This window comes from Alexandromys fortis, unplaced genomic scaffold (assembly GCF_014885135.2).
Source record: "Alexandromys fortis isolate MF-2015 unplaced genomic scaffold, M_Fortis_MF-2015_v1.1 scaffold_100_3062768_6864082, whole genome shotgun sequence".
Classification (NCBI taxonomy): Eukaryota; Metazoa; Chordata; class Mammalia; order Rodentia; family Cricetidae; genus Alexandromys; species Alexandromys fortis.
This window is the reverse complement of record NW_026067993.1, coordinates 780,959-796,497: the sequence shown is the minus strand read 5'-3', so window position 1 is coordinate 796,497 and position 15,539 is coordinate 780,959. Positions and strand designations below refer to the sequence as shown.

Below are 15,539 nucleotides of genomic sequence, written 5' to 3'. Positions count from 1 at the left end.
ACATTAATTTAAAATGGGTTACATTTGTTTATGCTGTTTAATATGTTTAACGATACAAAGACATGTTACATTTGTTTAATTAAATAAAGTTAACCTGGGGTCAAGAGGCAGAGTCAGCAACTAGCTCAGAGGACGGGTAGGGAGAAACTATGTGTAGCTAGGGTTCTTAAATGGGGGCTGAGCAGAAGGACACCTAATGTTTTGGGGAGGGTGAGAGCTAGGAGAGGTTAGCTTTTTACTATTAAATCTCTCCGAACTCGGAGCATTTCATTTCAACCATTGAATCCCTAGTTCTATAGAGGGATGGAGATCTAGATAAAGTTCCCTTTAGAAGGCGTGATAGAGCTGGTGCCTAAGGGAACAGAATTCATGCCTGGCTATGGCCAGTGCGGTTGAACTGGTAGCTGCAACTGGAGTTGCAACTTCCGATTAGGACAGCAGTTACTAAGAGGCAGCTACTGAATTTAATGAAAAACAATAGGTTGATATTGTAGATAAGTACTGGGCTGCTTACCCAGCTTTCACAAGACCCTGCATTAAACTTCTACCATATCATACAGGTTTAAAAAGTAACAATTAAATCTATTTTTACTCAAAGTCCTGCTCAAATCTTAATTATCTAAGCACCTTAGGTAAACTAACATAATATCCCACATAACCTCTGTCCTCTCCATGATCCTTGCATGTGCAGTCTATTCCACACTATCTAGCATTCACTAACTGGCTGGGCAACAGAATTCAGTCTAGTGACCTCTCTAAGCCTCAAGTATTCCACCGAGAATGAGGAGAACCACACAGTTCTTGTCTAGTTCAAAGGATAGGGGAGTATTTGGAAACAATTTTTGTAGTGACATAAAGATCTGAGGCATTTTTCTGTTTATGTGTTGACTTCAGACAACTGCAGATTTATTCTTAGTCTTAAAGTTTTCAAAATGATCTCCACCTCAATCTCTGTGGTGGTTTGAATAGGAATGGCCCCCACTGACTCATGTGTTTGAATACTTGGTGTATAGGGAGTGGTACTCTTGGGAGGTGTGGCCTCTTTGTAATAGGTGTGATTTTATTAGAGGAAATGTGTCACTAGGGGGTTGGGATTTGAGGTCTCAGAAGCTCAAGCAAGTTTACTTCCTGGTGCCTGTGGAGCTAGATGTAGAACTCTCAGCTACTTCTCCAGTACCATATCTGCTTACACGCCACCATACTTCTCATTATAATGACAATAGACTGAACCTCTGAACTGTAAGCCAGCCCCAATTATCTTTTCCTTTATGAGAGTTGTCATGGTCATTGTATCTCTTCAAAGCAATGAAACCATAGCTAAGATAGAAATTGGTATCAGGGATTGGGGAATGGCTGTGATAGGTCTGACCATATTGTTGTTTGAAAGGATGTGGATTTGGGGACTTTGGATCAGAAAGGTAGTTTAACACTTTAAATGGTGCTTAATGGGCCATCCGCATCAGAAACATGGAAGACAGTGGTGTTGAGGGCAATCTGAACTGTGGCGGCCTGGCTCAAGCGGTTTCAGAGAAGAATTTTTGCATGTGAGCTAGAGTTTATTGTGATATTTCCAAAGATCTGCCTGAGGCTAAAGGGAAGAGTTTTGGATTAATTCCATTAGCAGAGGAAACATCAGCACAGCCTGGCATTGACACTGTCTGTGGTTATTAATCTTCTCTCTTATACAGGTTTATAATGAAAAGGAGCAGGCCATGCAAGGAAAAACACAAAATGTACAATTTGAGGAGAAAGGGGGCACTAGGAAGTGGAATAGGGCAAAGGCCAGTGTTCAAGGAGATAAACAGATTAACAAAATAGTGACGTTAAATGGAATAAAGGATCTCAGGGCAAGATCCCACCCAACGAAGCTTCCAAATTGTGAAAAGGAAATTAAGAAAACTTTAAGGATTTCCCCACCATACCCCGTTTCTCTGTCTTCATAGACATAAAAGCTTGTTTGTACATACCTTCTCTTAGGTCTCGATCTATCTTGGGTGGTGGCTTTTTCCCCATTGACAATCCATGAACTTCTGCTCCCTCCACGTTCACTCCTGAAGGGACCCTGTCCATTCAAAAGAGTTGAGACTGAAATTTCCCATTAAATAAAGATGTTCAGAGGTAAGGAATACTGCAACTACACAAGCTTTGATTCGGAGTTGTAGACCATTCATCTAGCTTTCTAAATCACATCATATGCCCGTGTCTTTGTGCGGCTCTCTCAGCTTCCTCAGGATGCCATTTCTCTCTACAGTCTCAGTTTGCAACTTTTATCAAAATTAATTGCAGCTATAATTTCACTCCCTTCTTATAGGTCTATTGTCCCAAAGAACAGGAAAAAGTGTCTGTGTGCACCTTCATAATTCTGCATGTTGTACTGTGTCTTGAACATGGACTGCATCACTGAATAATGCTCGAATGGAGACAAATCCTGTCCTAATGTAAGAGTTGGTTCTTGACTATTCTGAGGAGAAAGACACAGTTTGTGTAAAGCTTCCCAGATACATAAGTGAGAGTAGATAGCCTTTTAATTGACACAGACTGGGTACGTTCAAACAGTCCTGCATGTCCTAGATTCTCTCCCAGTAATCTTATGTCATTAAGCGCTGACTGATTTCAAGATTCCAAGACTGAAATCTTCCAGGTTATTGTGCCAAAGTCATAAACAAGTCCCTTCCTTCCGTTGACATGGTCTGTCTCATTTAAGAATAGGTCAGTTGGATTGTGTGATCACAAACAGGTAAGGCACACTTGCAACGAGCTTGGGTTATTTTAAAACATGTGGGTTGATTACAATTGTACTAAAAGTGAGTTCTCTTAGTTTCGATTTGTTCAGTAATAATATTCAGTTCACTATGCAGAAAATTTTCTGGCTTTGATTTCAAATGAATATCATAAGGGAATTTATCATCAGAAAGGAAATTTTGATTATGATCAAAATGCATTGTATGCAATTCTCAAAGGATGAAAAGCATTTTGAAAAGCAAATTTCGTAAAACTTGTTAGTGGAAATAGCATCCAACTTTGTGTAATAAGTAATCACAGGTAGTTAGCATTTGGAGCCTTCTGGGCTAACTCTTTAATTTAAGGAAAAGTGTTCACACTCAAGGAGAAAAATCATTACTCAAAACCATACAGAAGCGAGTGGGAGCGCTGGGACCAGGACACAGTTCCTAATGCGCAGCTCAAAGGCTGTAATTACATTCCATTCACTTATCCGCTGGAGCTATGTTCCTTGTGCCATCTCCTCCCCCTGAGCACTTTGTATCACTGTAGTTTGCCTCCCAAATGGAGAACTCACCGATTCTCATCCTGCCGTCCTCCATAACTGATCCAGTAATTCTGTTTACAGTTGAGAAAGAGGTATAAATTTATTAATAAAACACAATTTAGAGGAATAAAAAAATAAAATACTTTTAATGAAGTATTAAGAAGGCCTGAAATATTCAGGAACTTTCACTGTGTATCAATGAAGAGAAGGTTGGTGCGATTTTTGGCAAGGGCACTACAGGTAACAAATGAATTTTAAAAATGCGCAGAATTAGTTAGGGCCTTGGCTCTTTTGCTCTTGATAGTGACTTGAAATTTGGTAACAGAAAGGGCTTCAGAGATCCTCCAGTAAAAGTGCTCTGTGGATCATGAGTCAAATTTAAACAAAGAAACCAAGGTGGTTTATCTGTATAGATTCATAATGTAGGTGTCATATTCTGGTGCCTCTTGGGAAAACACAATTCTTCAAAACATTGTGTAGGAACAAACATATTGTTAAGTGTTATGCCAGAAATATTTCCTTAAAATAACCTAATTTATAAAATGTGCCAAGGACAATAAGCCATAATTAATAACAAATTTAAAATATGCTGCAATTAGCGATTTCCTCAACGTATTAACATAGGTATTGTGTGAAAATATTCAATCATCAATAGATAGATAGAAACCTATAGCTATATAATTCAATGAAGAAAAGAGGAAAATACTGTAAAGTGGCCATCAGAAGAACAGAAGTTAGAATACCAATGATATAGCAATTGGCACTGAATATATATGAGTCGTAGAGGAACTTTTCTTCCTGTAAGTGTGGTGGATTGGCACTTTCATAGATCCCTAGAAACAATGAAGGTATCAGAAACAGTTTCTGAGGAGGGCAGTTAAGTTTCAAGAACTTTCAAGCCTCGTGTTTTCATGCAAGGTGAGCCCACTCTTGGAATTTATTTGAAGGTTCAACAAAAATGATCACTGTACTATGAATGTTTGAAAGAACTCAGAAATAATTCAAGCACCAAAGGAGTTAATCATATATTAATTCTAGGTATGTAGCGAAAATATTTTAAGGGCTTATCAAAATGAAGACCACAGGTATCTTGTTAAATAAAAACAATAGAATGCATTTATTTACAGCACTGATAATGTTTGTAAAGGGTGTGTCTTCCCAGGACAATGGGGCAGTGTGAGAAGCAGAGGAAACAGCCTGAAGGCTGACTCAGCTTGTGCCTTCCGAAGGTGTCTTATGTTGTTTAAAGAACAATAGTCATTAACGTATTAAAATTTTACATCTAAAGGTTAGAAAATAAAACAATACTGAGGCAAATGAATCACAGACAAAACATTTGCTTCTGACTTTGGACTATAGCATTATGGGAACCTATCAAAATCTTTTCAAGTTCACCACATTAATAACATAAAGCTATCTCCTAATCAGTTATTAATTTAAATAGTTTATTAGACTCTCCAACTAATGTGGAAGGGGCTCTAATGCTTAAATATCTATCCACCAAGAAGGTTTTTTTGTTTAGTTCTATTTATTTATTTATTAAAGATTTCTGTCTCTTCCCCGCCACCGCCTCCCATTTCCCTCCCCCTCCCCCAATCAAGTCCTCCTCCCTAGCACTTCATTTTCCTTCTTTGTTCTTACCGGTTCAGAATATAAAAATCCCAGACCCTCTGCAGCCGACTTTATCAGTTCAGATTCAAGGTTGTAACGTTTGATAAATGCTGCCAAATCCTAGGAGAGAAGACGAGGTTAGATCTAAATAAGGGATGTGAGGTTAGATCTAAGGGATGTGATAGATGCTCAAGTGAAACTTTACATTATAACAGCCAATGAGCTAACATGAAGATCAGAGCTGCAAAAGCACCCTCCTTGGCAACAGGTTTTCACAAGCTAGCTCCTATGAGAAATGTGCTTCTGGCATGGTTAACATTGGAAAAAATTAAGATCTGGAACAACCATTAAGTCTCTATGTATTTTATTGTTGATGATGATGATGATGTCTGTGTCTTGGTTCTTTTTTTTTATTCATTTATTAAAGATTTCTGTCTCTTCCCCACCACCGCCTCCCATTTCCCTCCCCCTCCTCCAATCAAGTCCCCCTCCCTCGTCAGNAGAGAGAGAGAGAGAGAGAGAGAGAGAGAGAGAGAGAGAGAGAAGAAAGTAGGAGGGGTCCTATTGACAAGAAGGGCTTCAGTTAGAAAAGGAAGTTGGGTGCTGGGGTTGGGGTCTGAAAATGACTAAAATTCATTGTATAAATTAATGGAACTGTCAAAAATAAAATGAAAAATAGAATATTAAAACCAAGATCCAAGAATAGAATTGTACCCGCCTCCTCCGCCCAACAAGTAGCATCTGATATTTGTGTGCTAACTGTGACATTCATCTTATACATTGTGCTTTATATATACAGGGGCCTCCTCAAGCCTTCCCCATGCCAGCCCCTAAAACACAGTCACAGCAAAGTGGCCCACTGTACCTACCTGTATGCTTGCCTGTACTTCTGTGGCCAACTGACCCAACTGATTGAGTCCATACCCTGAGGCATTAAGCTAAGGTCACATAAGGTCCCTCCAGGAACCTCTACTTTCTCTACAATCCCCATAACCCTAGGGCCTCTAGATTTCCATTTCACTGACTAGAGATGTAAACAAAGAAAGACCTATGGTTTTGTTGGCTGGTACTTGGGCACCTGAGATGGGGGAATTACAGAATCAATGCCTGCTAGCCTAGGAGAGTTCAAGACTAGCCTGGGAACTTATACTAAAATTCCATGACAAAAAATATAAAAGGATGGATAAAGTTATTGCACAGCAACACAGTGTTTGCCTACCATGCATGATACTGTAAGTTCAATCCTCAGTATTACACACACAAAAAAGAGGATGGGTGCATTTTATGTTATAATTGCTAAAGAAGCATTGGTAATTGATACTACTACCAATTGATAAGCAAATCACTACTAAGAATGATTTACAACCTCACTTTACTACGAAAGGTATTAAAATTTTGTCTATAAGTTATTTGAGATACTGGTTACTTGTCCTTGTAATCAATTTAATTCTATACGTATTCTATGTAGACAATGGTTTCCACCTTCTCTTGTCTTTTGTTCTGTACGAAAGCTGTCGACCTCTCTTGTATTATATAAACACACTCTGAAAGTTTCTCCTGACAGTTGTTTTTTTACACTTATATTGTTAATACAAACTCTTTATCTTCAAATAGGGTATATCCAGAGAACTCACTTCTTCCGATAAAAGGCTTGACTATCACACATTGCCTATTCTTTTAAACTACATACCAAGTATAATCTGCCAATGAACTGTACAAGACTGTATCAAAGGGGTCATTGCTATATTACTTACAATACTGAAAAACTGCAACCATCTCAGAAGTCCTCAGTAAAGACTAATATTTAAAATGATGATGATCCTATATCATGGGTGTTATCTAGCCACTACAAACAGCAAAGTGAGTCCACATGTACTTACATGAGAAGTCCACATTTTGTTGCTAGGCATAAAATAAAATAAAAAATATGTTGAAAAGAAATACTCATAGTACTTCCTATTTTTACATTGATGAAATAAATAAATACAAATTATGAACAAATACATCAGAAGAAATTGGGAAAAAATCTTAAAACTTTAACTATTAGCAGCCAAGGACAGGATGGAATAGATACACGAGAATCATTAACATGTTACAATCTTTACTATTAAGCACTATATTGTCAGAATACTGTTTACACAATATCCATAGCATTTTAGAGTAAGCAAACAAAGAACAAAAACAAGCTTTACCTGCAATTGCCTCATAAAGACCGCCTTTATACCTTAAATACTCATACTCCTCAAATCTCTGAGGCCCCTCACATAGAGTTCGGCACTCCATATCTTCATTGTAATATTCTCTTAAAGCTTGTTCAAAGTACTTGATGGCAGCTTCAAAGTCATCGGCCTCATAGTGTTTAACTCCTGCATTATAGCTCTCCTGCAAGGACACAGACACGGTCTTGTTTGTCAAGAGTGGGATGAACACAGACTCGGGATCATTTAGGAAGGTCAGAGCAGAATTTTGTGCTGCAAAAAGTAATGACAGGATTGATCTGTCTTTTGTGACTTCCACAGGTTCAAGTAAATGTCAAAGAAAGGGAACCTGTTGCATAACTGAATTATGGCAATGTCAATCAATTTACTTTCTTTCTGCAAATACATGTGGGGACAGTCTATAATCTCTCTGTTGCAGGGAAGGCATGTGGGATAGCAAACATGGTTAGAATGGTGCCATCACTTCCAAGCCTTGGTGCATCAAATCTTCCTTCTGAAATATTTCTCTATCATTCTTCTTGGCAGTAATTTGGAAGGTCACATTGAGAAAGGTGAGGTCGGAAAAAAAAAACTGAGGCAGAAAGGCCTTTCCATGGGTGATTTCAAATGATATTTTATTGTAAAAAGAATACTGTGGGTTTTTCAAATTCCAGTTTGTATACTTCCGGTACAAAGGGAAATCCTCCACGTTGGAAAGCAAGAAATAAACACTGTAGCCATGAATAACTCACACTAGCTTCACTTCTAGGTGAAAAATAAGTGTGTTAAATTATCAAGAATGGCTGGTGGCATCTATAGTCCTAGATACTAAAATGACTGAGGCAGGAGGATTACTTGAACCAGCCACAGTAACACAGCAAGACATGGTATCTACTAACAGACATCTAGAGAACCGTTCATTTAAGTACTTCATTCCTTTCAGCAATCCAGGGACCATTTTCCAAAATAGAACTTATATTAGGATACAAACAAAAGCCTCAACAAAGGCAGGAAAATTGAAATAAGATTCTGTATTCTATATGACCACATAGAATAATGTTAGATATCAACAGCAAGGAAAACTAGCCAAGTCTCAGAAACTCATTGAGATTGAACAATACACCATTTGACAACATGGAGGTTATTATATCATACCTCCTTCTTGCCAAGCTCAAGAAACACCAAGTAATAGGGGGGCAGAAAGAATGCAAGAAACAGAAATCATGAAGGACTGGGAAGAAGTAGTGTCTTGTAGGCATGATAAGCCCAATGCACTCATGAAATTACAGTATTGGTGACTGATTGCACAAGACGGGAACAAGATCAAGTCACTGAACATTCTACCATGAATTGGGGAGGGACACTTGTTCCCCCACCACTAGCTAAGGAGTCATTAAGAGTTGATGACTTCAGCATTGTTTGTAATAGCCAGAACCTGGAAACAACCTAGATGCCCTTCAATTGAAGAATGGATGAAGAAAGTATGGAATATATACATATTAGAGTACTACTCAGCAGTAAAAAACAAGGACTTCTTGAAGTTTGCAGGCAAATGTGTCTTGGTTCTTCATCAGTTCTCCCTGGAACACACTTCAGTGTAGAGATTTCTCTCTGCACTCTGCTCTCACCTCTCGGGCCTCAATGGACGCTGGGTCAATGCTATTGTCCAGCAGGCTCTCATAGTAGTCTACATTGTCCAGGACGTCCTCGTCGTCTGGATGGAACATCAGGTAGGCTTTGGAACACTCCAAGGCTTTCACATATTCACCCACTGGAAATACAAGGCGTTGTTAGGCCACATTTGTGTTAGTTAGCTCTGCCCAGAGGATTTCAGGGGAAGACGTCTGTGTGTCTAGTGATGTTAGCACTGATCATCGTTTATGGGAGACAAACCGAGGCTGAGCCAGAAGGTCAGAAGCATTTACACAGGAGGACAGACATGATTTCAGGTCCTCAAATGGGAAAACTTTTGTTTGCTTTGGTGCTGGGCACGCTGCAGAAATGCTGCAAAGTCTCATCTGAAAATGTTTCTTGGTGATTGCTGTAAGACCACAGCAAAACCATATGAATTAACTGTGACTTCTTTTGTGCTGTTTGACCTAAGTAAATACTCCGAGCATGACCTTCTAATATGATGGTGAAGCCTTCATGAATAAAATATGAGTGTAGAGTGATTTCAAAGTGTTATTTCTTATTACTGGGAAGTGTGTTGTATACTTTTGCTTCTATGGCGTAACCTTGAGTGCATCCCCAGAGGTGCAGATGGTCCCTTCTAGCCCCTTCCCACATAGTGGGAGCAACCTGAGTGGTATCCAGCTGTTACAAGGAGTAGCCCAGGATGTTTCAAATGTGACTTCTTTGTTCTAGAAAAATTTAGCTATTGCAAAAAATAATGTTTCACTTTTAGGAACAGGATGCTGAAATGTTTTGTGCTATCTTTGCAAATAGTTCTCACAATTATATTTCTTTTTAAAAAGCTTCTTCTCTCTTTGTAAGTACACATATATGTACGCACACACATGTATATACATATACATATATATATGTATATATATACACACATACATTCTCTGTGTGTACATAAATTCTCAGAGATGGCTCCAAGTATAAGAGAGGGGATTCAATATTTTCTCTTCAATAAAAAAGGAAACTAAAGCTATTTTGAATTACTAAATTTGCCTAGGGGATTGTGGAATATCTAAACATTTTATAATATATTCTGATGATGAACTCTGGAAAATACAACCCATATGAAGGACAATTTGGCAATGTGAATCAAAATTACAAATGAATAAACTATTTGACCCAGTAGATGAACTCTCAGATTTTTATCCTTCAAAATATTGTATAAATGTGCACAGCCACGTGTAGAGTGTTATCCACTTGAAAGTTCACTGCGGTCACAAAAGATTACTAAACAACACAACTGTCCCTCAGTAGGAAGACACATGAAATAAGATCTAATTCAATTGTATGCAGGCATTTAAAAAAGAGAGATCAGAAAGATCTCTCTGCACTCATCTATTAAAGTTGAATAATAAATTGCTAGAATTTAATTTTGGCCTAAACTATGCTAATTTCCTATACTTAACCTACTAAACGTCAATTGACATGTAGTAAATAAAAAAGATCAAGAAAATATTATAAATAAAATGCTGTCTTCATGGTAAAAGAAGGAAAATTCTATATGCGGATTTGCATATTATATATATACATATATATATAATTTTGGAAGTATAAAACACTCAGTTGAAGGACATGAAAGTGGACTATGGATAGAGTAAGAGGGGAATTATTTAAAACACTGGTTCATTCAACCATGGGAATGCAATCCTATTAAAAGTGAGTTGAAGAAGCAGCTCAAGTTGAAAAAGAAATCTTGCAAGTCTAGTGTTCGTTTTAGGACATTATCACAGTAAATCCTGTGCTTCGTCCACTGCCAGTGCCCTGGCTTTCTTGCTCTGAGCTGCAGCCAAAAGGCAAGGAGAAGAATGGGCATAAACCTGCATTGCTTTGGCAGTGAAATGAAAGAAAGCAGGGGTCTGCATGCTGAAGATGCCAACAGGGATAAAGAAGAACCCTAAAGGTCTTCGTGGATGGTCCATACTTTACCTCTGTAGTAGGCAAACTGTAGGTAGTCATAATGCAAGGGAAGAAAGTTCTCGATCGGTGAGAGGCGGCCTGGGCGGGTGGCGAGTTCCCTCACACACTCATGCTGACAGACCAGCACCTGCATGTAGTGATCTGGAAGGCAAGAGAGAAAGTGTGTGTCCTCCAGGTGCTGAGGCCACACCTTAGGCAGGGCAGTACTTCTGCAGGACATGCATTGACACAGAACACTCGGGGGGCGGGGAGCTCTGTATTATCATTTCCTAGCCTGAAAACTTCAAATAGTGGCTGGCAACATCATCTTAGCCGTGATCACTGGACAGTGCTGGGTCCCGAACCTCTGTAATACATCAGGCTTCCTGGGCATGAAGCTGAATGTAGACTTTCTCACCAGACATACTGAGCTTCTTTTAGTTTACTGCAGAGGGTCTGAGATGCCCTCGAACTGAGACAAGTCATTCACATCCTAGTGATGTTAAGCCATTCAGATAATAGAACAGCCATCCACACAGAAAGTTAGCAGGGGAAATGGAGGACTTAAACTCCCCTTCCCTGTCAATTTATTTTAAAAAAGAAATTCAAATGCTATTTCTTGATGCCTATTGCTCAGGACCAGAATCTATCCACTTATAGAACTGGCTCTCACTAGACACTACACATCCTAACACATGGGATACTGTTTTCACAGAGAGTGGCAAAATGGCAGAAAGGATGACAGCTAAAAAAATTAGAATAAGCACAGTCCTCCTTTCGCCCTCTTTGTTGGCTGCTCTTCTTATTTATAATAGGTAAGATGCTGAAGTACAGGGGATTCCATGTCCCTTAGCTCTACAGACTGCTTTACCAAAGCATGAGCTGAAGAAACACAAGCAGCTAATATCACAAGGAAAACTTCCCTCCCTCTCTGCCTAACTTTGAATTCTATAGCAAAGATGGGGCAATGTTTTCCAGGGAGAGAATGGTTCATTCATACTTGGGCTGAGTAGGCAGGCTCCCTGGCGGTGGAGAAAATAATTTGACTTCATGGCTGCACAATTTAATTGGGCACAACAGCTTCTCTCAAAAGGGTCTCTGTTGAGTCAGAGTTCATCTTGGATCTGGGCAATTTTACAGAACGAGGTCAGGACACAGGAAGAAAAGGAGTATTTGGAGGGTGGGGCAAACTTTTTTCCATAACCTGGCTAACTTGAGCCCATGTAGAACAGCTAACAAAATCAAAACCACAGTCCACTGCTTTCTACCTCCAGTTGGAAATGTAGAGAAAATAATGAGGTCTACATGTACAATCTGAAGTTAGGAACAAAATACTAGTGGAGTTTCATATCTTAGGGAGGACAGTAAATAACCAACTGTTCAATCCTCCATAGCCCGATGTCCTCTTTACCTTCAAACCCATCTTTCCTCTAATTCAGTGGCTCTCAACCTTCCTAATATTGTGACCCTTCAGTTTCTCATGTTATGGTGACCCCTCAACCACAAAATTATTTTCATAATTGTAATTTTCTACTGTTATAAATTGTAATGTAAATATCTGATATGCAGAATAAGTGATATGGGGCTCCTGTGGGAAAGGGTATTTCAAACTTCAAAGGGGCTGTCACTCGCAGATTGAGAACCACTGCTCTAATATCAAGTGACAAGGGTAGAAAAAATGAAAAAGATGTAACAACAAACAATTTAAAATCTGAAGGAATATATTTTGAAGCAGAGTACAGTATGAACAGCAAATTAGAACAACAAAGATAGTCTTCTGGTTTCACAAACAGAGCTGACCACATGAAAATTTGCATCAAGCAGCCATTTGTGTTTTCCTCCAACATTTAGTCTCTTCTAACTCTACAATTCAAGTCATGTGGGATTTCCTTCTATATGCTGTGAGTACCATAAATAAAGAGCTGCTTTGAACCTATAGCAGAGCAGGGCAGGGCAGAGCAGAGCTAGGTGAGGGGGAATGGACTGAATGCTGGGAGAAAGAAGGGCAGAGTCAGAGAGATGCCATGGAACTGCAGCCAGACATGCTGAAACTTTGCCGGTAAGCCACTGCCACGTGGCGATACATAGATTAATAGAAATGGGTTAAATTAATATGAGTTAGTCAGTAAGAAGCTAGAGCTAATGGGCTAAGCAGTGATTTAATTCATATAGTTTCTGTGTGGTTATTTCGGGGCTAAGCAGCCGGGAACCAACAAGCAGCTCCTCACTACATTCAAGTGTTAAGGTTTTTCTAATACATTTTCCTTTGTGAATGCCAGTTCAACTATGAATTGAGGACACCCAGCAATGCAAGAATTTGCAGGGTAGAAATCAACATGGTAATTATATTTGTTGTTTTCTTTCCCTTTCAGTGTCATTGTGCAATCAATGTGCTTTTTAATAAGACTGAGGCTCAGAAGAACTGTGTGAGAATACATTTAGTTGTTTTTCTTTTGCTACATAAAGTGAGAATGTTTCAGATTTCCAGGAAATCTTACCATAGTTCTATAATTGCAGGTCTTGGTCTGTCTCTAGAGAGACTATGACTAATACTCAACAGTGTTTGGCTGGGAGCTGGGATGCTGGTTGTGGTACTTAAGAGTCAAGGAAACTGAGTGTGGAGATATCTGTCCTTCCCAATAGTCAATGTGTTATGGTAACTTGACTAGCACTAAATACGAACCTACAGAGATATCAGTTGTCATAACACAATCTAGACCATTTGCCAAATCTGTTCCATGGACACTGACAGCACAGGTACACAGACAAATGTGGGGCTGAAGGTAGTGTGCATCATCTCATAAAACCACAGCATAGCAAACTATTAAATAGAGTTTATTTGTATTTACATATGTAAACATATTTATATGTTACTATAAATAATAAAGAAAATGCTAGCTCATTCTTCCTGTAAAACACCGTGTTAAGGAAAAATTCAGTAATTATACTATAAAAGACACGCAAAATTTATTTGTAAATGTTCACAAAATACAGGAAAGTTAAATTCGCAGATGCCCAAGGAAAGAAAAGTTTTAGAAATAAATCCTCAAAGTAACTCACACAAGTATGCTGATTTTGGATAACTTAAATTTGCTTTGGGTAATAGAGCACTTCGTAGCTTGATAATTTGGTGTAGTGACTTTGACTGTAATAGATATATTGATTCTAGTTTACACTTTGTAGCTATTCTCTAATTAGCTTCTAAAAACGCCACCCTTCATTTATGACCAACATTATCACAAGCACAAGGCATTGTTATCACATTTATCTATACATAGTTACTGGTGCATAGACCATATTCTTTATTTTTGCATTCATCAACACATTCATTTAGTCAATATTTATTAAGTAGCATAGGGATCTGCCAATCCCTGAGGAATGAGGACTGAATAAGATAGGACACTGGCTATGTGATATGGAAAACCTGATTTGCAAAGGGAACAGAGAGTGAAGTGGACCATCCAAAGACTTCAAAGAACATGAGAAGGCAGCAATGGAGAACACGAATATACCTAAGGCAAGTCCTTCAAGGTTATTGGTCTTTATTCCAAGTGGGATGAAAGCCATAAAGGGAGGAAGTTTATATACAGTAGAGTTAGTACAGAATTTGGGCTCTGTATTACACACCAAGAACAGGAAGAAAGTCACCATGGGGGCTTGGTTAAAATGCAGCTTTGATTTAAGCAAAATTCCCATGTCAAACGGGTTGACTCAGTAAGTGTTAAGTGCCATGAAAAAAAGTTTGGTAGCAAAATAAGATGGACTTAAGAGTTGAGGAAGATGTCAGATGGAAACGCTACTTCACATAATTTGGTTTGAGCTACTAAGTAAGTGCTTTTGAGGGAGATATGGAGATGTTAGAATTGGGAAGGTAAACTGACTTTAGTAACTTCCATTTCATTTGAACATCATTTCTTCATTATGTATGTCTTGGAACATGTCATCAACAAAGATGTGATAAAGATTTGTTATTGTATCCGTTACTCTTTACTTGGTTTTTGATTATGTTGACTTTAAAAGTATGAACTCTTGATGAAAATTATGCATTTGATTCTTAGTTTGTTTCTAGCCATCTCACTCAACTGTACTAATTAACAAATTCCTCACTTAAAGGGAACAGCATTTCTTCAGTGAGGTGTCTGAGCAGCAGACAGAGATGCAGATCAGTGTGAGAAATCTCCCCCAAAAGTTCAGCACCATTGAGGCTCCTGTGATACCATCAAGAAAAATAAAAGCAGCCCTCAGCTGGGGAGACCACGGGTCCAGGTAAGGAACCTGCTATTATCAAACCTACTACATTGTGCTAAACATTTGTTTTGTCAAACTGCCCTCTAAATACTGCTTATATTCATTGGTTAGTGCTGCTGCCAATTCTCTTCATAGAAGCTTCTAATTCCACTGGGGTGGTTAATGAAGAAACCCATGAGGGGATAAACTGCAGACAATACGTAGTGCTGGCGTATTCCTCTGTATATGATAGAGTCATATCACTATCACACCTCCAAAGCTCAGGAAACGTCCCGGAGGACATGAGGTCAGAAAGAATATACAAAACAGGATGGGGAGATGAAGAGTAGAAGGATGTTTTCGGAACATGACATAGCAGGAGTAATTGTGAAATCACTGTAACTGTGTCTACTTGCACAAGACATGCCCAGCACTGAGTTCATCAAGTTTGGAGGGACCTATCAGGATTCTGGCAGTTAGTGGTTGTTGGGGGAAGTGGTGTCATCTTAATGTACCTAAAAGGACATCTCTCCTTATCAAGTAAGTAATATCCCACCCATGTCCCAGCAAGAAACTCTAATAAAACTTACTGGACCATGAGAGAGAGAGAGAGAGAGAGAGAGAGAGAGAGAGAGAGAGAGGGAGGGAGGGAG

At 38.9% G+C, this 15,539-nt stretch overlaps 1 protein-coding gene across 1 annotated transcript in view; it reads right to left on the bottom strand.

Moving 5' to 3' along the window:
• Positions 1-15,539, bottom strand: part of P3h2 (prolyl 3-hydroxylase 2) — a 154,239-nt gene that overhangs the window by 18,368 nt on the left and 120,332 nt on the right. The window contains exons 4-8 of the mRNA XM_050160024.1: positions 10,690-10,934; positions 8,706-8,848; positions 4,910-4,999; positions 3,299-3,339; positions 1,968-2,062 (exon numbers count right to left, since the gene is read on the bottom strand). Coding sequence (XP_050015981.1) covers positions 1,968-2,062; positions 3,299-3,339; positions 4,910-4,999; positions 8,706-8,848; positions 10,690-10,934 — 614 coding nt within the window. The remainder of the gene's footprint in view (positions 1-1,967; positions 2,063-3,298; positions 3,340-4,909; positions 5,000-8,705; positions 8,849-10,689; positions 10,935-15,539) is intronic.